The following is a 25,482-nucleotide window of genomic DNA, read 5'->3' as shown; positions in this document are numbered from 1 at the left end:
GGGCTCCCTTTCCTTCCCTTTCCTTCTCATCTTGTCCGCCCCACTCCCAGCCCAGCCTTGTGCGGAGAGGGTGGCCTCCTGAAATGGCTCCTGCATACTAGAGGCATGGGTCCTCTGGGCCGCCACCCTGTCCTTGTTCAGTTGTTTTAAACAGCCTTGCAATTAGCATAGATATACCAGTCTGTTCAGGTATTTTACCAGCCTCGCCTACCAAATCCTGTTTTTCTGCCTCTTGGTGGGCAGCAGCCTCCATCTTCCTGGCCCAAAGCAGGCAGTCAGGAGAGAGGCTTGGAGAGGTTAGGTCTCTTGACAGAGCCAGAGTTGGGGCCAAAATCTGCCTAATATGAAGACGGCTCCATTAACTTCTCTCCTCTGGTACTAGTGGGGGCTGCTGTTCTGATTCCCACTTCACCCACTATAAAGCCCACCAGCGCTCCCCATCACACCTGGTGTAATACCCAGCCTCTCACCATGGTCTACAAGACTCTACCTGCCCCTCCAGCTTCATCTGTGTGCTCGCCCCTTCCTGGCCCCACCCATCCCAGCCATTCTGATCTTCCTTCTTATCCTCCAGTACCTTGGAGCCTGACTCAGGGCCTTTGCACACGCTGTGCCCTCTGCCTCAAGCACTTTTCTCTACTCCTAATAAACTTCTGTTCCCACCTCATTCAGACCTTCGCTCAGCTATCATCTCCTCTGGCCCCACTGCCACTGCACATTCTGTCCCTTTAAGTGCTTTATTTTAACTCAAACTGCATACAATCCCTGCATCATATTCTATATTTGTTTGTTTGTTTATAGTCTCTCTCCCCCACTAGACATTCAGCTGCACGAGGGCAGAAACCATCTGTCTTGTTCATTGCTATTTCTGGAGTTCAGTAAAATACCTGGCCCATATAACAGGAAGCCACTTGGCAAAGTATTTGTTGAATGGATGATTGCATTTCCCTATAATCCCACCGCCGCTGACCCCCAGCCCCTCCCAGCCTCCTGTCGTCCTGTGCTGGGAAGAGACGGCTCCTCCCTGAACTCTTTTCCTGCCCCCAAGTTCTCAGTGGCTGGACATCTCTGGATCTATGTTATTCATTAACCATTATTGAGCACCTATAGTATGCCAGCAGGTGGGGAGACAGTGGTGCATAAATGAGGAGACTCTGTCCTCAGGTTGGGAGGAGGAAGGGGTGACAGGCAACGAAAAGTCAGCTAATAAATGGTCAGCCCCAGGCCGAGGTTCAAGCCGGGTGGTGTGTCTTCAGCTGACCGCTAGGTATACAGCACCCACCGTGTCCTGGGCACTGTCTGTGTTTTTCTCCATCCCGCTGCACCTCCCCCCACCCTTACCCCATGTACCTCTGGGGCATGAGGAGCTGCTATGGTCGTGGTCCCGTGGGGGCCAGGGCTTCAGGCCTCCCTCCCTGCCTCACCGGTCTCTCCTGCCTCGGGCCCTCAGATCCTGCCCCAGGAGGAAGACTGCAGCTTTGACATCAAGGAGAAGAACAGGGCTGTGGTGGTCAAGTCAGTCTAGGGAGGCTCGCTGGCTGAGGTGAGGCCGCTCAGAGGGACCCCCGGGTGGGCTGTGTGTGGTGGGAGAGTGGGACATTTCTCCTCATTCCTCGAGGCAGGCCAGCACAAACTCCAGAAATGTGAGTGATTCCTCCTTGCTCATCACCCTTGTGGGGAAACGGAGTCCAGGGCCATCTGGGCTGCAGTCTCTGGGGAGCTGGGACAGCCCCTGGCTCCGGGGTGCCCTCCCAGCACGTGCCACCAGCTCCCTCTGCTGGCCCTGTGTTAGAGGGGGTGTGCAGAGAAACGCCCCGAGAATCTGCATTAGTTCTAGTAAGGGACAAAATTAGTGGTCAGTGTTCAGTGGCTTCAATAAGACAAGTCTGTTGCTCTGACTTGGATACAAGGCCTGGAGGAGGAAGATCAGGGATTCCGCCTTTCAGTTCTTCCCAGGGAGTGTGGAGGTGGCTGGGGGAGAGGCACCTGGCACCTCGTCCAGGTGCTCTGCTTGCTTCTGGGCAGTGATTAGGAATGCGCTGGAGCCGTGGGGCTTCATTTTTCTAGTGACTTCAGTGGTTATAAGGAGGTAGTTGTGGGTCTTGGTTTGGGGTCATCATCTCTTCGACTGTCCTGGCTAAGCCCTCGTGGTCACAAGGTGGCCACCCCAGTCCAATACCTCGTGTCCTCACACGGCAGGGCAGGAAGCAGGGCCGACTGTGGCAGCCTCTCCTCAGGGAAAAGCATATTTCCCATTAGCACCTCCTGCAGGCCTCCCTCCATAGCTTGTTGGCCACAGTGGGTCTCACCAGCCTTGTAAGTATTTGCCACAGAGGGGGATGGGGTTGCCCCGGTGGGCTCGCTGTGGTTATTCTTGGCTGCCGGGGCTCTTCTGTGCTGCCTAAGGGCATTCAAGGCTCTTTCAAGAGGAACAGAAGGGGCCAGTAATAATGTGCATGTCTCCCCGCCAAGATGGCCGGCCTGCAGGTGGGGAGGAAGATCTACTCCATCAATGAGGCCCTGGTGTGTCTGCAGCCGTGCGCGCAGGTGGAGTCCATCCGCAACCAGTCCTGCTCCTGCCGCCCGCTGCACCTCATGGTGGCCACCAAGGGCAAAGAGTGAGTGTCCTCAGGGGCAGAGGTGTCTGGTGACCTTCCTCTCAGGTTGAGGAGTTGCCTGAGCCATCGTGGTTCCCTGTGGATCGGGCTCCTTCTGCAGGCCTGTGACACATGCCTTCGTTCAGTCAGGAGACATTTAGTGAGTGCCCTCTGTGTGCACTGGAGTTTTAGGCTCTGGGGAGCCAGCTCAGTCTGGATACATTCATTTCTACTCTTCACAGATCTCAGTCTAGATGGAGGGTAGAGCAGGAGACAGAAAGCAAAACAGAAGTAAGAGGCATCCTGAAGCAGGTGGTAGTAAGTGCGGACCAGTGTGCAAGTGCAAGGCTAGGGAAGGGGGTGAGCCGTGTGGAAGGATGGTGGTCAGGAAGACGCCACTGAAAACCCAGGTGAAGACCTGGAGGAGGTAAGGGAGGGAGGGAAGGGGACTTCTGGGGGAGGAGGGTTCCAGGCAGAGGAAATGGTGAGTGCAAAGGCCCTGGGGTGGAGCTGTGACTGGTGTGTTTGAGGAACAGTGAGCAAACTGATGGGGCTGGAGCAGAATAAGTGAAAGAGAGGGATGGGCAATGATGTCAGCCTGACAGTGACTGGTGCACACAGTGAGGACCCTGAAGCTCCTGGGAGGCTCTGCGCAGAGGCGGGACATGATCTGATGGAGGTTCTGGCAGAACCTTTCTGGCCGCAGGTGGAGTCTAGATTGTCAGGGGCAGAGGTGGAAGAGGGGGAGCGGTGAGGAGGAGGCTGGTGGCCCAGCCCAGGGTGGCAGCAGTGGGGGTGGTGAGAAGTGGTTGGGTACCAGATACAGGCACAGGGAGAAGCCTTTTCTATTTTAAAAGATGTGCATTTGGTTTTCACTTCTCCCTTCCATTTAAGGCAGATGCTCTGGGTTTTCTATTGATGGGAGTGATAGAATGTTTTAAATACGATTATTTGAGTAGAAAGGCAATTCAGTTTAGGGAAAATGAGATCGTTTGGTTGGTATGTGGCAGTGGCAGAAATCACCCAGGAGGAATGTACCTATTTCAAGTTTCAGAAATATCTGCGGTTTGAGGACAAGCCCCCAGGATGGCTTTATCTGGCAGGTGGGGACGATTCTGAGGCCCACTGTTGGGGGGCATGCCCTCAATAGGGCAGCAGATGGCTGCATTGAAGCCCCTGGATTAATGACACCCACTGTCCATCCCTAGGCAGGTGTCACCTGTGCTGCTCTGGTGTCCCACCCACAGAATGGCCAAGACCTGAGCTTCCAAACCATGTTCTGTAGGGGACACATGGACATTTTTCTAGAGTCAGCACCAAGATGTGCTAGGTCACTCGTCACCCCCCACCCTACTCTAGTCTGTGATTATGGGATAAAATATTCACTGGTTGAGGTGCTGGCCTGGCCACCATGAGGCCTCCCCTCACCAAGAGAATGAAGGAGAAGGTGTAGGAGGGTGATCAGGAATTTCTGTTCAGGGCCTGAATTTCCAAGAGCAGGCCAAGTGGTTCCGTTCATCAAAGATCCTGGTGCCGTGGGCTCTGGTTAGATCAGTTTCTCTATCCATTTGGAAAGCTTGGTGCTGCTGCTGTTTGGGGCTGGATTTCCCAGAAGCCTGGGAAGCAGGGGCACCCCCAGGGTGGCCCCCTGGGCTATGGGGAGTGATACGGCTTCACCTTACGGCTGCTTTTGCTTGGTGCAGGGTCATCAAAGTCCACAACCATCCAGAGGCTCTGTGCTTCCAGATCCTTGGAGCTGCCCCACCATACATCTATGCTGTGAGGAGAGGTGAGCCTGAGAGACAGAGGGGAGCTTTGGGAGATGGGTCTGTGTGTGTGGTAGGAGTTGAGAAGCAGCCAAACCATTTCCACCTGGACCAAGCCTCTTGGTGTACTGTCAGCACTTAACCTTCCTTTGCTTGAACCCAAGGCTTGCAGATGCAGATGCAGATGCAGATGCTTGTGGGTCAGGCCCATTACAGGTGGATAACTGAATGGAAGGCACTAGGGAGTGGTGAGGACTGTGACAAAGTGAAACAGTCCATGTGCATTTGAAAAGGGGAAGTTGTTGTTCTGCTCAAGCTCATTATTGCTAGGCAGGAATGTGGGCCTCCTCTGGTCAGGTTTGTTTTTTTAAAAAGAAGCCAGAAATAGGAATTTTGGCCAAATTTCTTTGGCCAGATCCAGCCCATAGGTCAAGCATCTGAGACCTCTGCTTTCTGTGTTGCCTTCTCCTGGCGTGCCATTTGAGGGGTTACTCTGTCCCAGAGAGGAAAGCAAATAGACCTTAGATACTGGGTTCCCAATCCTCTCTCCATCTGAGGGCCCACCTTTTAAAGCTTAAAGATTCATTGTCCACTCTTGTGGTCATAGTTATATTTTTAAATTGACTGAAAATGCATGTCATGCCAGAAAGCTACTGAGAATGTGTTAATCCAGTGGGTTTTTATTGTATTTGTCCGTAAAGCAGTGGTTCTCAACTGGGAGCAGTGTCACCCTCCAGAGGACATCCGGCAATGTCTGGAGACACCTTTGTTGTTACAACTTGGGGTGCGGGTGCTTCTGGCCTCTCATGGGTAGAAACCAGGATGCTACTAAACATCCCGCTGTGCCCAGGACAGCCCTCACAGCGGAGAATTTGCAGCCTGGGATGTCAGTGGTGCTGAGCTGAGAAGCCCTGCCTTAGAGCATCCACAGGGAAGGATAGGTGTTTATGGGCGAACTCGACAAAGATATCGAAACAGCTGATACTTCTGGAGTCCTTACTGAGAGCTGGGCACAGGGCTGAATGCTTTGTGTGTGTAACTTACTGACTCAGGAACCCCACGAGTAGATGTTGTTGGTGTCTTTATTTTCCAGATGAGGACACCGAGGTTAGTGGCAGAGCCAGGTTTTGAACCCAGGCCCCTGGAGTTCAGGCCCATACTTTTCCCCATCACAGCACGCCCACCTGTTTGTCAGTCTCCTGTGCACAAAGCTTGACACACATTTGCATTTCTAGTCCCTTCATAGTAACCCACAGAAACCCCGGGGTCCAAGACCTACAGTTTGGGAATCATGGGATAGCTGGAAAAACATGCCCTTGGAGCCTGGGAGACCTGCGTTCAAACCTGGCTTCTCCTAGGTCTCTGGAGTGAGGTGTTCCTGGGCTCAAGTTCCGCCTTCCTGGCTGTGTGACCTGGGGTGAGCTGCTACTTCTCTGAGCCTCAGATTCTTCTGCAAAATAGGAACACCAGTCCCTGTCATGCCCACTGGAGTGGGGGGAGAGTGGCTCCAGGGTGGTGTCTGGGGATTTGGGGTGGTGGGGAGGTTGGGGGACAGTGTTCATCTGGTTACTGGCCCTTGCCTGGCACTGCCCCAGCCTCTCCTCGCCTCAAGCACTCCCGTCCCCTTCAGGCTCCAAGGCTGCGGCCGCAGGGCTATGTCCTCCTGGCCAGTGCATTCGAAGGTCAGTGGCAACAACGTGGTGAGTGATGGTGTGCCAGAGGTCCCAGAACACCTCCAGGCATTCCGGAGCCACCTGGAAGAGGCTCTTGTGAGCTACCCAGCGACCAAGGGGATCAGGGAAGCCCTGCTCACTGGGGAGAGGGAATGAGGGCCACCCTCCTTTCTCTGGGGAGAAGATGGAAGGTACCACAATGTTTTGGGTAGGGTGGGGCTGCCTACCTGGGTGGGCTGAGCTGGGCTTGGGTTCTATGACCCCTCTGCCTCCCTAAACCTCTTGGCCTCAGTTTTCACAGCTGTGAAGTGGGTTTAAAAAGACCCTCTTTTCTTACCATGCAGGCACACTGGGCAAATAGTCACGTTGATTGTAAAAATTGATCGTATACTTGGGTTGTGGCCGGGCTTCTGTGGGGCATGATCCCATTCATTGGTTCATTTAATAAGTGTTTATTGAGCGCCTGCTGTGTGCCTGGCACATTTGTAGGCCCTGGGTCCCTAGGGGAGACAAGATTTCTACTCCCATGGATCTGATTTCCATTTTCAAAGGCTCCCCACTTCCCTGGCTTCTGTGCAGAGTGTAGATTACGGAGGGTGAGCACTGACTGTGACTGGAGGTCCCTCAGGAAGGTTCCAGAGTGAAGTCTGGGAGGGCTGTCCAAAGGTGGTGTCACCAACAGGGTAAAAGCCTGAGTTTTGGAATCGGGAAACTGCACCTCATCCCGTCCCCTCCTCCCTGGGCTGCTGGCGTGGTGGCCGCCCCTCTTACTCTGCTCCCCCTCACAAGGCCTGTAGCAGTGGGCCTGTCACACCCACGAGGTTGCACAGGAGGCCCACGGTGAGGACCCCTATGGCAAGGGGGCCAGAGAGGAAGACCAGCCCAACTCAGGCAGAGGGACAGAAGAATGTTTGTGATTACACTGGGTTCACCTGGGTATTCCTGGCTCCTCTCCTCGTTGTAAAGGCAGCTGATCAGCAACCTTCTCTCCAGCCGCAGGCACAATCCCTCCTAGCCAGGTAACGCCGCGTGCTCACAGGGTCTGGGGATGGGATGGGGCATCATTCTGGGACTGCTATTCTGCCCACCAGGGGCTCCCACGTCTCTCTAGCCCAGCCTCAGTCCCGGACCCTAGCCCTGTCTTTCTCCCTGACACCCGCTGGATGTCTAACAGGCACCACACACTTAGTGTGGCCAGAATTGAACTCCTCGTCTTCCTCTGAGGTCTGTTCCTCCCCTCGGTGTCCAGTCTCCATCCGTCCAGATTCTCAGGCCCCAAACCCAGAGGCCTCCTTGACTGTTTTCCTTCTCCTCCATCCTGCCACCTTGGTTCCAGAGGCATAGCTCATTGCCTGTGCCTTCCCCGTGTGACCGGAATCTGACTGCTTCCCACCTCCATGGGGGAGGGGGAGGAGCCTGAGCCTCAGGACGCTCCTGGCTTTAAATCCTAGTCCCACTTAACATCTCTGAGCCTTGGTTTTTTAAAATTTATTTATAGAAGTGAGAATACCAACACAAATCCTCAAAAATGTACTCAGATTAAATGAATAATGTGTAGGCAAACACCCGGGGAATGGTGCTGGCTCCGTTTCCCTCTCCGGTGCACACCTGGCATGTGCTAGGCACTCAGTAACTGCTCCCTTCCCTTGGGAGGTCCTCACAGAGAGAGGGACGGCGTCTTCCTGGATGCTTTAGACATTTACCTGCCTAAAGGCAGGAAATTGGACCAAATGATCCTTGGAGAGTTTTTCAGCTTTAAGAGGCTCTATTTACTGTTTTATCTTGGAGACGGAGTAATACAATAGAATTTCTTTTCTTACAATTTTTTTTTTATGGGAAAGATTGTCTAGTCAGGGATGCAGTGTTTGATACTGTGGTTTTGCTCAGTAAAAAGGAAGATGCAGAGTGTCTTGAATTACTATTTGAACTGCATTGAATTCTCGTGGGAAGTTAATGAGAGCTTAAGTTCTGAGTTAGCATCTTCCTAGTAGCTTGGACTGCACGGCAAGTCACAGCGTGTGCTCTGCACTCCAGCATTTTTTACCTAAGTAAACTCAAGGCAAAGTGACTGTAAAGGGGGAGCGTAAAGAGACTTCTGAAGGGCAGCGTGCAGCTTTGAGGAAATAGAGGGAAATAAGGTTGAGCTCAATTAGTCTTGGTTCTGAGCCACTACCTCATCACCTGTTGTTACCCCCGGACTGACTGCTGAGAACGTTGTTTAGCTGTAACTGAACGTTAACATTAACTTTTGAGAAAATAGTTTAATTTCCGACTTTCACTGCATGTTCAAGGAGGAGGAGACTGCACTTTTGGCATGAAAACTTTTAAAACTATTAGGAGGATTAATATTTGTGTAAAAACAATAACTTTAAGTAGAGTCAGTATACGTTTTAGTCCTCTCTAGTCATTCCTTTTATATATTGAGGATAAGCAAGGCAAAAACAATAAATAATTGGCCTGCAGTCATAGTCACTAGAAAAGAACTTTGAACTTTTAATAAAGCTCACGTCTGTGCTAGTAAATCCTAATTCCTGTCCTGAGGGGTAAGGAAGGTTGAGAAACTTCACTACAGAACGGGGGATGCAGTCCTACAGACTTTCCAGAGCCTGGCCTGACTGAGTTGAGGATTTTCACGTTTAGGAGTGCTGACACCAATTTTACTGTACGCCGGAAGTCTTCAGAATTAGAGAACGCTAAATAATACGTAAAGTCCCTTACTCTAGACCTAGTGAAACAGGAACTTTGTTTATCCGTATTGTTGAAAATCCTTCGAGTGATTCTGCTGATCCACCCGGTTTTGGAATCGCTGGTTTAAGTAATAAGAGATTCTATTAATACTTTGTGAGAGAAGGGCATGTGGTTCCTGTCTCCGTCCTCAGTCCACTGCATGCTGGCTTCCACGGCCACCTCATCCGCGCAGTCGCTCTTGGGCGGGTTACCCATGACCTCTGACCTGGGCGCTGCAGTGGGCACTTCCCTTTCCTGTCTCACCGCTGTGGCAGCATTAGTGCTGGCCGTCCCTCCTCAGTGCGCTTTGCCTTCCTGTCTCCCACGGCATCCGTCTTCCCTGGTTTTCCTCGCACATACATCCTCTCCTTGGTCTCCTTCATACCCTCTTCTTCCTTAGCCTGCTTTTAAAATAATGATTGCATCCAGAATTCTGTGCTTTGACCTCATCTTTTCTTTTCACTTTTTCATACTGTCTAATACTGCAACCATCATCCACATGTGACTTCTACTCCTTTGAAATGTGGGGAGTGTGAACTGAGATGTGCTGTTAAGTGTAAAACAGACGTTGGATTTCAAAGCCATCGGAACAAAATCTTGTAAAATTTCTCATTAATGAATTAAAACTTTATTACACTTGCAATAATGCTTTAGATATATTAGGTTAAATGAAGTGTATTGTAATTAATTGCACTTGTTGCCTTTTACTTCTGTTTACTGTGGCTAGTAAAACTTTAGTAATTTTCATCCTGTTCATATTATATTTCTATTGGGTAGGAGTGTTTGATACGTTCTTCCTAGGGAATGTCTCAAACGTATTGTGGCTTTAACTACCATGTAAGGTGTTTTGCTGCTCAAATTTGTATCTTCTGCCCAGTTCTTTTTCCCTTAATTTTTGGGTTTGCATATTCAAGTCTTGATTGGATATTTTCTAAGCTCTTTAAACTGAACAAACAAAAAATCAGTTCATCAAACTTACTTCTCTTTCCTTTCATCCTATCTCAACTGAACTATTAACCCAAACCCAGAAACTTACACTTCTACCCAGACAGTTACTAAGTCTGATTGGTTCTGTGCTACAACTCCTGTGACCATTCGTTCCATCTTTTCCTTCCTACTGCTGTTGACTTAGTTTTGCCCCTGATTTTTCTCATGAATAATTGCAGTGATTTCCTACTTGGTTCCCTGCCTCTAATCTGAAATCTTACTATTCTTACTCTTGTCTCATCTACAGAGTGATACCAGTAGTAATTTTAATTTGTATTCAATACAACTGACCTTGACACTTAAAAAAAATCCTTCAGTTATTTCCTACCATAATTAGGGAAACAAACAACCTAACCTCATTAGATGTGGTACCAGGCCTTCATGATTTATCTTAAGTTGCTATCCAGCCTCATTTCTTATCATACCCTCACATTCATTGTTTGCTTCAGTCATCAAAACTACTTGCAAATTCTTCTCCACGTTTATAAATGGATTTTAAAGAAGTCATAGGCTTCTCTGAAAATTCGATGAAGGTACAAGAATAGGCAACAAGAGTACAAGTCTGTGTGGCCACGAGACCCGCCCCTGGGGCCACGGGAGCCAATCCGCGCGCGTGCACTGCCCGGCCCCTCCCTCCGCCCGCCCAACGGTCAGTTAGTCAGGCGGGCAGGCAGCAGTTGGTCGAGCGGATGGCGGGTCGTCGGGTCTCCCAGCGATGCCGGTCCTCTTCCCTCCGACAGCGGCGGCGGCTGCAGCGGCGGCGGCGCGGTCCCTCTGGGAGGCGCGGCGCTGGCCGAGCGGCGGCCGCGGAACTTCGTGTCCAGCGCGGGGGCGGCGGGCGGGCGCCCCGAGGTGGTCCGCGGGCAGGTGTTGGACGAGGGGCCGCGCTCCAGCAACCTGCGACCTCGGCGAGGGCTCCCAAGGCGTCGTGTGGTGAGTGTCCGAGCCCCGCGTGCGGCCCGCGCCCTTCCGCGCAGCCCCCGCTCGGCCTCGGTGGACTCAACTGCGGCGTCGGCCCCGGCCCCGGCCCGGCCCCTCGATCCCGACCCCGAGCCCGGGCACGCCCCCAGCCGGGCTGTCCCGCCATCCGCGCGCCAGGGATCTTGGGCAGAACGGCCCGCTTGGGCTGGGGCGTTGCTCGAGGCACTTTCCAGGCAGGCCCTCGCTGGGCGGGGCAATGGGGGAGGGGCCCGTGTAGGGGGTGGAGGCCGGGACCCTGGAACCTAGGATTGAGCCCGCGTCCCTGTTTTGGGAATACAGCGGCGAAGCAAGCACTCCTGCTCTCACGGAGCAGCTGTGAGCGCAGCGTTGGATGCCGTACGTGTGTCATTTCACACGCGGCTCGTGAGCAAGGGCGCGTCTTCTCAGCCCCACAGCCGAGGAAGCCCAGACTTATGGAGACTTAGGGGACACGCCTGAGTTGTAATCGGAGACCTGAAATGTGCAAAATGGGAAATGTCACCCAATCCCATCAACCCAGCTGAATGCTCTGGATTTTCAAGTTTTCATCTTTGTACACGTTCTTTTCCCACATCATTGTCGTTTTGATATAGACATACATATTTTTTAATTTCTAATTTTTGTTTATTATTGAAGTACAGTCAGTTAAAGTGTGTCGATTTCTGGTGTACAGCAGTGTCCCAGTCATGTATATACATACATATATTCATTTACATATTCTTTTTCATTGAAGGTTATTGAATATAGTTCCATGCGCTATACCGAAGAACATTTTTTCAGTCTGCTTTAATATACAGTGCCTAACATTTGCAAATCTCAAACTCCCAAATTTATCCCTTTCTGACCTCCTTTCCCCCGGTAACCATAAGATTGTTTCGTAAGTCTGCAAGTCTGTTTCTGTCTTGTAGATGAGTTCATTAGTGTCGTCTTTTCTTCTTCTTCTTTTTTTTAAGATTCTGCATATGAGTGATATATGTTATATTTTTTCTCTTTGTGGCTTACTTCACTTTTCCCTCTTTGTTCTTTTTCTTTTTGGGGTTCAAAAATTTTCTTTTGTATTATCTTGGTTTCTTTTTGGTTCCTTTGACTGCACTGTATGTTTTTGATACGTGGTTACCCTGTTTTGCCTGTATATTAACTCATTACTATATCTGTTTGCTTTAAACTGATAGTCGTATAACACATCCTAAAAAGAACGAAAAAAAGAAAAGAAATCTATATTTTCTTGTTCCCCTTCCCAACTTTAAGGATTTTGATGTCCTCTTTTACATCTTCATGTTTACTCTGTTGTAATTCATTGTAGTTATAACCTTTCCAATCATGGTTTTCCCCTTTCTGTAGCATCCTGCATAAATGTAAGGAAGATGAGAAAATGGAATAGTTTTCTCTAAGTACTAATATAACTGGAAAGAAATACAAAGGCTTAAAATAGTCTAGGATATCGTACAATCACTTCTTAATCCTTTATCGAGAAGTAATTCAGTCCTTTAAGGTAGTAATGAAAGTAGTTGGTTACAGCATTACTTAGGCTGAAGTATAATAAATGGAAAGTGATTAATACAAATATAAAAATTATTAGATGAATTGATTTGGGATTTATAATTAGTTTGACATTTGCTAGCCACACAAATGGCTGAGAATTTCTTTTTATATAAATATGTCTTTTATAAGAATGTTCACTACATGCTAGCTTGATTTATAAGATGTGAAAAGGATAAACAACATTATCACTCCTTTTTATCTTTTAACTTTACTGTAATTTTCACTTCTCTCGGTGTATATATGTGTGTGTGTGTGTATATATATATGTTTAGTAGTAGGTTATATACAGATACTTAATAATATATAAGAATATATATAATATAAATAAACAGTCAGTTTCCAAGATCTAAGCTAGTGATCTCCCCATCACCTTTTTATGCCTCTTACTAAATATTCGTTCTACCATTACAGATATCGGTTACTTTTTTAATTAGTGGCTTTTTGCATTGCTCTCTTTTAGTAACATTCAATTGTAAAAAATCAGAGAAGTTATGCCAGCTCCTTAGTTATACATGAAGATGTTAACCTAGACCTAAAGAAATTATAGTCCTCTTTTAGTGGATAGTTCCTCAGATAATGAGTGGAAGCATTAACTTTCTGTGTACAACATAGCAATAAAAAAGTTTCAGAGCTTCTTTATAATGTGGCCCCACAGTAAAGCATGGATTTTAGTTGTATGTCCATGTATATCTTGTATATCTTGTATACTTAAAGGGACGAGGCACATTTACCTCCAGATGCTTAGTAATTTTCCGGTATAATTTATTTTCCTTCCCCAAAGAACAATGGGCTCATAAAAAAAGTCCTGAACATTCAGTATTCATGAAAAGACCAACAGATATTGCATGGTTTTGAAATCATGCTTTTATAAAATCACAGAATTTTAAATCACTCTTAATTGTGTTTATTAAAATTAATTAAGGTTAGAAAAAGGCGCATAGCTGAGATTAGTATAAATGCATTGCAATAAAGAAGATAGGCTAAGTTACTTTAACAGGTAGACCCAAAATGCAATGTCTGAACATAGCAGAGGCTGGTTTCAGCTTTAGCATAAGACTACTTCAGGGAGTAGGGAAGTGGGGTCTGCTCCATGACCTTGAGCTATTGTGATAAATTATTTATTTCTTTATCTGCTGTAATGTGCTCATATTTTTTCCTCGTTTCAAAAATAAAAAGAAAAATGTTTTATAGTTTAGTATTCAAGAGTAAAAGAGAGACAGGAGTAAGAGAAGATTATTTCCTAAGCAAAGGACGGTGGTATGGCTAGTGGTATCATGGCCTTAGATGAAATATTTGCCTTTCTCCTTTACTGAAATGCACGACTGAGCCTGTACCAATATACTATTTTCTGCTTCTGCCTGAAAGTTTATTTCAAGACAGCGTGTGAAAGTTGAGTAAATTTTGTGGTCTAGACACATTATCAATGTTATCATTATAGACACATTATTATGTTATCATTATCATATCAAGAAGGTAACTCTTACTTTTTCCTTATTTCATAAATTTTGTTGCACAAAATAAGTCTTTACTTAAGTTCTACAGGTTAATACAGAGTTCTCATAGACTGAATTTTGCTTGATCTTGCCACATGGTACACATTGTCTAAATGGGGATAATTTAAGCTAAATTGAGTCATTTCTTCATTCTACTAATAATATTGTTGCAGAAGTACTTTCAATCTATATTTTGGTTTTCATTCTGTTTTCTATAAATACTTCATGTTTCTATGTTAGTCATGTGGGTTTTCCCCCCATATTCAATATGATTTCTCTCTTTTTTTAATACAGAGAACTACTTTTCTTATATGTGAGTCTAGTTTGTGTTCCATTAAATTCTTATGGTGTTCTCATTTGTTTTTTTAACATTTTGTTGCTAATAAGTTACTGATGATTTGTCTAAGATGATTAAAGAAAAATAATTATAAAATTAGAAATAAATGGTGTCATTACCGGTATAAAGTAATTTTTTTTTAGCTAAAACTGAAAAAACTGAAAACTGCATGAGTCATATTTTCTACATTTTCACCTAGAAGTTGAGCATTTGTTCAAAAAATGATAATGATATAACTCAAAAATAGATAACATATCCTCCCTTCTATGAGACTGTATTATATATACACATTAGTAAGGTCCTAGGAATCTATGTGATGTATATGGAAATGGTATAAAGTTTATACCAAACTTTTTTTGAATTCTGCAAATATTTATATACTTTAACAAAGTTTTGAATCATGTAAAAATATATTTCCATTTGTATTTTTCATAAATCAGTGCATCTTTCAGTAGGTATTTCTCAGAATACCCTCAAAGAATAACCCTCAAAAGTAGTTTACACTTTATAACTGTTCCTTGCTAGCTGTTAGAAAGTATCTTCAATTAAAACCTAATCTGCAGGTATTGTTGCTGAAAATAATGGAGTAATCTCTTTCAAATCAGTTTAACCTATTATATATCTATTTGCTCCATGGCATGAGTTATAAAACATGTCTCAGTATATGTATGATAAACTGGATAGAATGGAAACCTTGATTTAAAAAAAGTTACCTCTATTATACACACGCAGAGACACACACACACAGAGGGTCACTTTTAGGTCCTTAGCTGAGGATCATTTCAAATCAGTTTATCCATAGCTATCCAGACAAGATTGTTGCCTACAAGTAGTTCACTTTTCTTTTAACATAAGTTTTCTTTCTGTTCATGTTACTAGTGGTCTAAAAGCTCCTGAAATTACCCACCTATAACATGTTCTAGTATAAATGTTTATTGCTTTTAGTCTTTACCTTCAGGTAATTTTATGATTGGATCTCCTTAGAATACACTTGCACAAAACTTTTCAGAACATAGAGCATTTTACTTTGTCAAGACAATAACAAACACATACACAGGGATATAGATGATAAGAATGTTAAGTTAGAGTCAGATTATGGAGAAATATGTACTTAGGTGTTTCTCAGGTAGATAATAGAAGGTCATCAAAGTTTATTTGGAGTAGGAAATATGATTGGAACTCTACTCTAAGTTAAATCACTGAAGTGTTATTTATATATTTTTTTCGATTGAAGCCTTTGTTTTTCTAGGCTTTTGATTATATTTTCAAACTTAATTAGCAAGTCTACAGTGCATTTATGAGATGAACACGTGTTTCCACAGTGTTTTACTAATGGTTTCCATCTTCAGTTGAGTAACACAGACCTTGCTAACATGTAGTATGTATTTCTTGCCATTTGGCAAGTATATCTATTTAGTTTGGTTTGTTTTCCACAATTAATGCTGACTGATAACTGGGTTCTTTTCTCTTCCAGGTTGTGGAGACGAATTTGGTTGCTTTTGACTGTCACTGGATCATTATAAATGAGGTAAAGTAAATTAAACTCTCCTGTTAACTCTGGGTCCTATTTTCATATGTATAGTCACAGCATTCCTAGGGCCTTGAATTTCTACCAAGAGACAGAACACAAAGTAAACTTTCAGCTTACTGAGTGGATGCTGTTAGATAAAAATAGAATAAGGAGCTTTTTTTTTTTTTTAGTTATAAAGGGCTTTGCATGAATGAAATAAATGGAGAACGTATTCCCCACGGAGCATCTTTTAGCCTTTTCCATTGGCACACACTGCCTACTTCAGGAGATCATCTTTATGAAAAGTACAGCTCTTCTTTGTCAGCACGGTGAATTCCTCCCAGTGGAGTGCTTATGTTCCATTTATATTTTACTGTTGTTTCTAGAACTTTTGCATCCACCCCCGTTTACACAAGGATTAAATAGTTCAGCACATGAATATGAGTAAACAAGAGCAGGTTGTTTTTCTTTTCATAAGGCAATACAATTGTTTTAAAATCACCCACTTGTCAAGTCCCTTGTGAAAGTTTTTTGAATTTTCTAAGGACCATACATAAGATAAAAATACACTATTACAATATGAGAGCCCTCTGAAACAAATTATTCTATTAGCACCTGCCAGTCAGAACTGGAGAGGACAGTGAGAGGTCAGTCAGGGATAAATAATGAGATCATGTGAATCTGTTCTCAACGAGACCTAGGATTCAACATATCTATCTCTTATGAATAAAAATTACGTATTATTTATCAACAGATACTAAATATTGAATGATAGAATAACAAGTTTTGTCTCAGGAACAAAACAGCATTTTGGGCAAGAATACTGGTTTTGCAGTTAGCCAGATAGGCTCCATCCTGGCTACACAACTGGTTAGCCGTGTTACTATGGAAATACAGTGTAATCATCCTGTGCCTCAGGTTGTTTTGTTTGTATGTATAATAACATTTACTTTACAAGTTCACGATAAAAATTAAGTGGAATATTATCCAGTATCCGTAACACAGTCCTGACAAAAGGCAACAAATAGTGCTGCAGTAATGAGCAGAGCACGGGGAAGCTCACAGATCACTTTCTCACGCAGTATTTTGTTGAATGCTAAACATTATTATGAAGTAATGAGGGAATAAGGGCCATGGGAAGCGTATGATTTGTCTCTTCTTACACAGAAAAGTAAAACCAGTTCTCAGTTCAAGTGGTTTCTCCTGCACCACACTTCACTGATGGAGTTTTAGCTCTCGTTGGCTCTTTTTCATTCAATGTAAAGGCACTGGAGACATCTTACAAATCTGTTGTTGGTCCGCCAAACTGTAGGTCTACATGATTTGTCAGTGAGTGTCTTATGTCAAATTAGGATTAGTTTTTCTGAGATCCCCAAAGATAATGTGTGTATGTGAGATCTGCTTTTCAATAAAGTTTTTAATAACTTTAATGTTGTAATACCACTCAAGTTTCCATCTCGAATGACTAGATGTCAAGATAGAGTAAAAGGAAAAGGGAAACTTAACAAACCTTCGTAACTTTTCAAATGAGGTGTTTTCATTTCTATTTTTCTGCAAGGAATCTAAGATTGAAATAAACAGTTGGCCAAATATTACACAACTATGAAGTGGTGATAATGGAATGTAAAACCTCTTAGTCCTTTCCAGCCTAAAGCTTTGATTGTTCTTGCTTCATTTTCTTTTGCTTCAATAATTTTCCTTACAGATTGTATTTTTGAAATTTCTGCTACCTAAATTTCAATCTTACAGGAGCCATATCTTGTTACTTTTTGTCTTTAGCTTATTATTTTCTAGGTTACTATTTTTTGGAATAGAGGCTCCTCCTAATTCCTGTTTTTGTCTCACCTTGTTTTTATTCCCCACCTGCTGACGGCGAATAGACCACACAGGTTTTTCTGTTGTAAAACAAGCTGGAGCCATTTTACAGTACATTTACAGGGCAGGTGACCCCAGGGTCACGAGATTAGGGTCAATCTTGGGGTTTCAGGTGTGGGTACTCCTGCCTCCTGACTGTGACCTTGTCTGAGCCTCGGTTTCCTCACCATGAAATGGAGGGAGGGCAACCTTGCCGACCTAGCCAAGGCAGGATGCAGGGGTCAGTCCAGGCAGAAGCCTGGACCTAGTGGCTGCAGGAGAATCTGGGTGGTGGGTATAGGAGGAGGGGAGCTTCTTGTCAGTAGCACAGGTGGGAGTCTGCTGGGGACACCTGATGGGATCTGTGACAGGCAACAGGATGGGTGGGGGCCAAGAGGAGGCAGTTGAATGTCAAAGTCACAGCCAGAGACCTGGGATCTGACCACACTTTCATCCCCCAAAGAGTAGGTCAATTATTATGTGAGGAAGCAGAGATGGGAGGGGAGTCTGCAGCCACATGGGCTGAGGTTCAGAGAGTCAGGCTACAGGGAGGCTATGGGATGGCTGGAATGACCTTTCTCCTCTGTCCCCCTGTCCTGCATCCCCTCTGGCTGGGTTTACAGATCCTTCCCTGAAAGATGGGGTTGGGGAGGGGTAAGTTCAGAGAGGCCACAGAGACCCAGAATGGGAATGACCCCCATGGTGACCATGGGGATTTCAGGCAGGCCCAGGGCAGAGGGCCCATGCCAGTTTGTCTGTCCAGATGGGCACAGCTGAGGACCATGTGACCTGCGGCCCTGGCAGGGACTGCCCAGTACTCCCACCCAGGCCTAGGTGGGAGAGGATGTGCCCGGGACCCTGGCTTCCTGCCCTCCTGCCCCTACAGGTGAACACACTGGGAAGTGAGAGACAGGTGCATAGAGCAGGTGCTTGAGAGCAGATCCGAGGCCTGTATGAGGGCCCCAAGCTCAGGGTGGGCACGGCCCCCAGCATGCTCGAGTCTCAGCCTCCCCACAGGGCTGACAGTCCTCTCCTGGTTTCTCTTCCAGCCGCTGCTGGCAACCCCAGGCTGCCGCCCCATCCCCAGATATTAGGAGCCGCTGTTGCCTCCTTGGTCTTCTGAAGTCCTCTCCTCTTCCTGCCTCTGCTCAGAGCCCTTCTATCTGTCCCTAGCCCAGCTTGGCCGTACTTGCCACCGGACCTGGGCATGTCAAGGCCTGGCCTACGCCTGCCTGCCCAGCCAGCAAAATCCTGGCAGCCTCTCCAGGCAGGATGAGGGGCCAGGCCGCTGCCCTGTGCGCCCTATGAATTTTTGATCCGCTGCTGCTGCTGCTGCTGCTGGGTCATCAGTCATGTGTGGCCTCGGGGCTGGACATACATCCTGGGGCAGGGCCGTGCCCCATGCTGGTTCAGGGCAAGTTCTTCAGATTCTTCTTGGCGGCCGTGGAGTTCCCTGCCAACACCTCTCACTGCACCTGGACCCTGTGCAACCCGGACCCATGCCGCTACAGGCTGTATGTGAAGGTGGGCAAGGTGCCCACCTGCAGCAGCCCTGTCAGCATCCGCATCTACCAGTTGGAATCCTTCCTGGAGTCCACGCCCAGCTACCTGGGCCTGGAGAGCTGTGATGAGGTGCTGAGGCTCTGTGACCCCTTGGGGCCCCTGGCCTTCCTGTAGGCCAGCAAGCAGTTTTTGCAGATGAAGGGACAGCAGCTGCTGCCGGATGATGACCCTGGGTCCCAGGGTGGGCCCCTCCCAGGATGATGACCCTGGGTCCCAGGGTGGGCCCCTCCCACCCCAGCAAGAGCTCCGTTGACTACCTGGTCATAGGCAACCATAACCCCAGCGAGGTGGCTGGTGGCTCTGAGCACTGCCTCACCAGCCTGACCCAGGATGGGACGGGGATGCGCTCCAGGTGAGTCACCAGTGGGGAGACACTTAGGGGACAGCCCTCTGGGCAGAGGGCAGGGGGGAGAGGGTGTCCTCTTCAGGCCTGCCCTGGCCACCCGTCCCTGAGGGCTCCCTCAGGGAAGCAAGTTGCACTGTGAGAATAGGGACCTAGGGTGCTTGTCTTTGGCCCCCAGGCCGGGTGTGGTGGCAGCACACTGGGAGGGGCTTGCTGAGTGTTCAGGGAAGGATGAGTCTGGTTTTTCCCAGAATGAGGGAGTTTTTCATTCCTGGCTGGGGGAAGGTCCCTCCTGTTTTGCAGGTAGGACGATTCTGATGGGCCAGCAGGCTGCTGTGGCCTGTGGCAGGGTCTGCAGGGGCCTCTTGGGACATGGGAGGGAAAAATGAGGCGATTCGGCGGTCGGGATGTGTGGTCAGGAGATGCAGTTTGGGGGTTGCATGTGTTGTGGCTGCACAAATCCTTATCCTACTGCTAGTTACCCAGCTCCTGGGAGGTGTTCTCGTGCCAGGGAAGAGGAGCAGTGAAGAGGCACAAGGGAAGTCCTTTGTGTCCTGGTGTTGCCTTCCACGGCGGGGGAGGAAGGAGGCGCTAACACCCAAACAGAAGCAGCGGGTGTCAGGTCTGGGTTGTGGGGGTCCCTGGTGTCGGGACTGTGTGTCATCTGGAGCCGCCCTGAGTTGGTCAGGGGGGTCTGTGTTCAAGATTTTGGAAGAAGTGCGGGCAAGCCCTATGGCCGTCAGAGGGAAAGGCGGGTGTACTCATGCGCTGGGTGGGTCCTAGCAGGTATGGGCTGGGGCACAGTCCACTTTCTTAGCAGTTAGGTGTCATTGGTGAGAGGGAGGGGAACCTGTGCAGGAGGGCATGATCAGTGGACTGGGACCCCGGACAGGCCTCCGTGGCAGCAGGGCAGGTTGGGAGCCTTGCAGACACTTGGAGGGGATCCCCCATTTGCAGGAAGCTCAGGATGTTGTGGGAGGCACAAAATAAGCTAAATGGGGTTACAAAGGAAGCCTGTTATCCTGGACCTGTTTCTATTGATGGCATCCAGGCTGAGGACCCCAGATTAGAAACGTGTTGAAGCAGCGAGTTGCTGGAGAGGGTCAGGAGATGAGCGAAGAGGTGGCCAGAGCCCTGGGACGAGGGTGCAGTGAGGCATCCAGGGAACATCAGACAATCCCGACCTTGCATCCGTGCATCAGGGCCCCCAGTGCTGGGGTGGGAGGCCTGAGGGCAGATCTTCAGGCGGGGCAAGACAGAGGTCACTGCTACCTTGGCTGGGGCAGATCCTCTCCTTCCCCCAGGTGTTGTGTGCACATGGGGTGTGTGTGTAAATGTGTGCAGTGCATGGGGCATGTGTGTGCACGTGGTCACGCCTGCCCCCTTCCAGCATGTCAGTATGTGTGTGTGTGCACTGCGTTCTTCTGTGCATGTGTGTGAGGGTGGGAGGTACTCGCGTTCACCATGCGTGTGTGTGAAGGCCGATTTCAGCATTTGTGACAAAGCGTGTGTCGAGGCTATGTGGCAGGGCTGGTGGCCTTGGGGGAAGACAGCTCGCAGGGACTGCAGGCTGGGGCTGCCATGTTGTGAAGCGGGGAGCTTGGCTGCAGGACAGGACACGGTCACCTGGGCCCAGGGGAAGTTCAGACCCCCATGTGCGTGCCCGGGCCTCTGAAGGCCTTGATGCTCTGAGACCTTGGGAGTAAACATCACCTTGGTGGTGGTGACCACAGCCGCGTCTAAGTGTCTCCTTGTGCAGGAAGCACCGCCTGTCAACCAGTTTACACCCCCCAGCAGCCCAGGGATGGCTCCTCAGAGAGGCAGCCGCCAGCACAGGGCCTTTGCACAGGCTGTTCCCTGGGGTTTAACACTGTTACCCACACACCTACAGGGTCCGTTCCCTCAGGTTGCTCGTGCCCTGGCCATCCTGACCCCCTGACCATGCTGCTTGAAGTGGCAGCAGCCCGAGCCACGCTGTCACCGCACCCCATGTCTTTTTCCCATCCCACATGGCATCACCTGTGAACACTGGATAATTCCTGTGTCCTTTTTCTCTGTCCTGCCACAATGTACGCCCCTCCCAAATAGGTCAGAGGAGTTTGCCTTGCTGGCTGATGAAACCTGGCACACAGGAGGCCTGGATTAATACTTACGTAGTGGAATGAGATATAGAGAAGTTAAGGCAGCAGCCAGGGTTGCACAGCTTGCAAGGGGGAGACAAAGGGCAGAACCAGCTCTTGTCACCTGGTGGTCCCGCCTGGGGTGTCTCCTGCTCAGCACTCTGCTGGGAGTGGGGTGTATGTGTGTACACGTGTGTGTCAGGGTGGGGTGGCATGCAGACCAGAGAGGTCCAGCAGTCATTCAGAAGACACACAGATGAGACAGACAGGTGCTTGCCCCAAATCTTGCTGGCTGAGCCTGTGCCAGGGAGCTTCACCCCTCACACTGGTTAGGGGAGGCTGGGTCACATGTGTCCCTCCATCCCCAGCGCAGCTGCGAGCGAGCAGGAGGCCCAGGCCAACACGTGGCCTGTTTTTAGCCTTGTGCCTCTGTCCTGTCAAAATGCCACATGGCTACATCACACATCTGGCTGGGAAGTGTTTGTTGGGCCTGAGCAACTGTCCCCTGTCCTCCACCTCTGTCCCTGCCTGGCTGCACCTCTGCAGCTGCTCTCCTGGCCTCTTAGCTCTGTGTCCCTCTCCCTCTCATGGTAGTCTTCTCTGCGTTTGCCTGCCTCTGGACAGATGGCCCAAGTCAGGACCCCTGGGGGCTAGGGTGGAGGGGACTGGGGACTGGGTGGGGGAATTCAGAGAGCTGTCCTGTCCCCTGTGGTCCTCATTTGCACATCCATGTACTGGGCTGAGGAGGAACTCCATGCCCCAGGACACGCCCTAACTTTACAGGTAGTGGAGCACGCTCTGGATGCCTGGGGAACCGGCCTGGTGGGCGAGGACAGGGCAGGAATGGACAGGGGCTGACCCACTGCCTCTGCTGCCTCACCTGCTGGGCTGGGGAGAGCTCTGCCCAGGAAGCAGGAAGGCCTAGCAGGATGCGGGCCTCTCCCAGGGCCCTCATCCCGGCCGACTGAGGCCCCGTGGGCCAGAGAGGCCATAGCCTGCAGGCTGGGGCGCCAGGGTGGGAAGGAGGCTGGGAGCCCCCTGACCATGTGCCCTGTCTCCTGGGTGGCCAAGGCTGCCTGGCTGCCGTTAATTTGCTCAGTTTATCAGGTAATGAGATGAAAGTGAGGCTTCCAGACAGAGGGGGCGTTGAGCCGGGGGAGAATGGCTGCTTCCTTCTGGGCCTGGAGGGGCAGCCCACCCCCCAGCCTTGCCCACTCCTCTGCTGCCCCGTCACAGCCCACCCAGCCCAGGAGCCCTGTGGCCACCCAGCAAAGGGGGTCCTGAGAGCCTCTGCCGAGCACTGTGGGCCCCAGGAGTCCTTGCGAACAATCCCCCATTGCGGTTACGTTAGTCTGAATGACATTCGTTAGGTGTCAGCTGTAAGTGGGACGCACGTTAAAGGTACAGCAATGATAACAGAAGTAGCAGTCACCACTTGCTGAGTGTCCCTCCGTGGAGGTTGCGCGGCCAAGCTCAGGTGGCGGTCTGGGACCAGGAACAGGGCTCGTCTGTGATAAGGGCCAGGCACCCTGTGTCAGGATCCGAGGTCAGTCTGTGATGAAATTCAAGGCTCAGTGTGTGACCAGGGTCATGTCTAGGTCTGAGGGTCAGCCTGTCCTCTGAGCCGGTGGCCCCCTGCCTGGCCTCTCCACCCCCTCCTCACCACCTGGGTCACCAAGGTAACCAGCCTTGAAATAATGGGTGTTTCAGCAGCTGAGGCCTAACTTGAATTTATCTTGAAAGACTCAGTTCTGCAGCAGTTGCCAGGGAAACTAAGGGGCATCCTGTCTCTCCCACCCACTGCCAGTTTCCACGTCAGTCAGGCTTCCACTTGACACCTGGGCTGGGGCAGCAAAGGGGGATGGGCAGAACGTGCCCACCCTGGCCCTGCTACTAGTCCTGTCTCCTGGACCCCAGGCCTCTGTGCTTTTGTCTCAGTGTGATGGGATGGGATGGGATGGCTCAGCAGGGGAGCCCACTGAGGTATAGAGTGCCAAGCGGGGGGCCCTGTGGTCGGTTTTGGCAGGCAGGCTTAGTCTGGGGCCAGCGAGCGGAGCACTTGGAATCTGATCCTGGATTTGATCCCAGCTCCTCTCCTTGTCAGCCTGGTGGATAACTTGGTGTCTCTGTCTGCATCTGCCAAATGGGTGTGGTCATGGGGCTGTTGAGGTCATCCGAGCAAAGTGGTAGTGATGAAGGCCCCCTGGGCAGCCTCGGCTGTCATATCTTCAGAGCTGCTCCCCTGCCCTGTGCCGAGGGCATGGAGGCATTCCTGGGGCTCCCTGCCTTCCCCCGGGCTCTGGTCTGCTTCCCATCTCCTCCACTCTGGCCCCCAGGGTCTTTCCACAACATTCCCAGTTCAGAGTGAAGTCCTGTTTGTGCAGTATCCTTGAGACCCTGGTTTCACCTGTCTTCTGAGACTTGGGCCTCCACACCATCTCCAGGGCAGACCTTCCTCTTTGAGCCTCAGGTGTCTCTGCTGTAGGTGGGTGAACGTTTGGTTCCTGGGTGGACTGAGACTCAAGGCTTCTGTGTACTGAGGTTACCAGCACAGAGCAGGCGCAGGGGGTAGTCAGGACTCCCTTGCCCAGGTTTATACCCAGAGAGCCAACCTTGGGGGGAGCAATCTTCCTTGAAGATTGTGGGGCCCAGTCCAACTCAGCCTCCTCCCCAATTGGGGAAGCAGGGCGTCGCTTTAGGTGGGCAGGCTCATGTCTTCCCATCTGAACAATGAGAGCAGAGAGGTCTCCCTTGTGGGATCATAAGGCATCGTGCCCATACCCAGGATGTGGCTCAAAACCAGGTCCCTCGGCCCCTGCATAGTCAGGATTCATGCAGAACTCAGCCCTGCCCCTGCCCTGCGGCCCTCCCTGGCAAGTCCTCCCTCGGCCTCTGCTGCACAGCTGGGACCTCAGGGGTCAAGCACGGTGCACGCCCACTCCCGTAAGGTTGTAGCCACCCCTCCTACCCATACCTTGTCTGGCAGAGGGGCTCTGCCTCTGGGTTCAGGGGAAAGTGGGACCCATGGGAGGGTGGGCTCTGTGAGAGGAGAAGTTTCTGCTAGGGCGTGGGGGGTGTGAAATTCTCAGTTGCCACATCACTCAGCAGGGAGAAGGAGCCCCGCCTTCCAAATTGGGGGAGTTAGGGGTGTCCCTTTCTAGCATCCGGTTCATTCATCAGGCCCCACTTGATGGTCAGTTCCCAACACAGGCACGGGGACCGCTGGGAGGGGACTCTGCACGTCTCTAGCCGCCCTCCCCAGAACAGAGCACCTGGACACTGAACCTGCTGCCCATCAATAAAGTGGGTTCCCTGGGATCAACTCTGATCCCAGCAACGTGCCCACACCTGTCATCTCCCACCATTTCAGGCATCAGTCCGTCCTCAGATGAGGGGTTTGAGGCCGTGGTGGGATGTACTTCACGGGCCCACAGCGATGAACATGGCCCTTCGGCTCCAGAGCCCACCCTCTGGGATCTGCACCGTCCTCATTCTCACCCCAGGAGATGGATCTGCTCCCCGGGGCCACAGAGAAGCCCGGCTCCAAGAGGCATCAGGGACCGTCTTGCCGGGCTACATGTGACCTGCCTTCAGGCAGCCCGGCTCCCCTGCTCCAGCCCCGGGGGAGTAGGTGGTGAGGGGCAGTGGCCCAGATCTCTCGTGGGTCCCAGAGCTGGGCCTTGGCAGTGCCGTCTCCTTGGTTCCTGGTACGTGGGTGCCATGTCAGTACATGCAGGGTGCCCGGCCCGGCCTGAACCTGGCCCACAGTAGGTGCTTTGTCAGGCTGCGTGCCCTTGTTGAGATCGCCCTGACCCTGCTTTGCGGGGAGGGAGGGGGCCCCAGGGCGACCCTGAGAATGAATATGAATAGGATGGTGGCACCAGGATCCCTCGCAGAGGGAGTGACCTAGAAACCTCAAGTGTGGCCTTTGGACAGAAAGCCTGGGTGAAGCAGCCTCCTCCCGAGCCCATCAGCATGGCCTGGAGTGCTGGCCCCGGATGTGAGGCCTC

The 25,482-nt window shown here is 49.8% G+C and overlaps 2 protein-coding genes across 6 annotated transcripts in view; both read left to right on the top strand.

Annotated features, from left to right (window-relative positions):
• The window catches only part of LOC140690056 (uncharacterized), a 60,572-nt gene extending 59,041 nt beyond the window's left edge, over window positions 1-1,531 (top strand). The window contains exon 6 of the mRNA XM_072951577.1: window positions 1,451-1,531. The gene's annotated coding sequence lies outside the window, so the exon portion shown is untranslated. The remainder of the gene's footprint in view (window positions 1-1,450) is intronic.
• The window catches only part of LOC140690088 (phosphatidylinositol 3,4,5-trisphosphate-dependent Rac exchanger 1 protein-like), an 85,624-nt gene continuing 61,599 nt past the window's right edge, over window positions 1,458-25,482 (top strand). Inside the window, exons 1-5 of one of the 5 annotated variants that reach the window (XM_072951617.1) lie at window positions 1,458-1,543; window positions 2,473-2,618; window positions 4,301-4,386; window positions 15,557-15,610; window positions 18,496-18,632. In XM_072951617.1, the coding sequence (XP_072807718.1) occupies window positions 2,473-2,618; window positions 4,301-4,386; window positions 15,557-15,585 (261 nt within the window). In that variant the 5' untranslated portion in view covers window positions 1,458-1,543 and the 3' untranslated portion in view covers window positions 15,586-15,610; window positions 18,496-18,632. Of the gene's footprint in view, window positions 1,544-2,472; window positions 2,619-4,300; window positions 4,387-5,721; window positions 5,836-5,993; window positions 6,064-15,556; window positions 15,611-18,495; window positions 18,633-19,221; window positions 19,362-25,482 lie in introns of those variants that run through there. The other 4 variants (XM_072951615.1, XM_072951616.1, XM_072951614.1 and 1 more) reach the window with 4 other exon arrangements.

This window comes from Vicugna pacos, chromosome 28 (assembly GCF_048564905.1).
Source record: "Vicugna pacos chromosome 28, VicPac4, whole genome shotgun sequence".
Classification (NCBI taxonomy): Eukaryota; Metazoa; Chordata; class Mammalia; order Artiodactyla; family Camelidae; genus Vicugna; species Vicugna pacos.
Note: the sequence above shows the minus strand (reverse complement) of the source record. Positions and strands in the feature narration are given on the sequence as shown.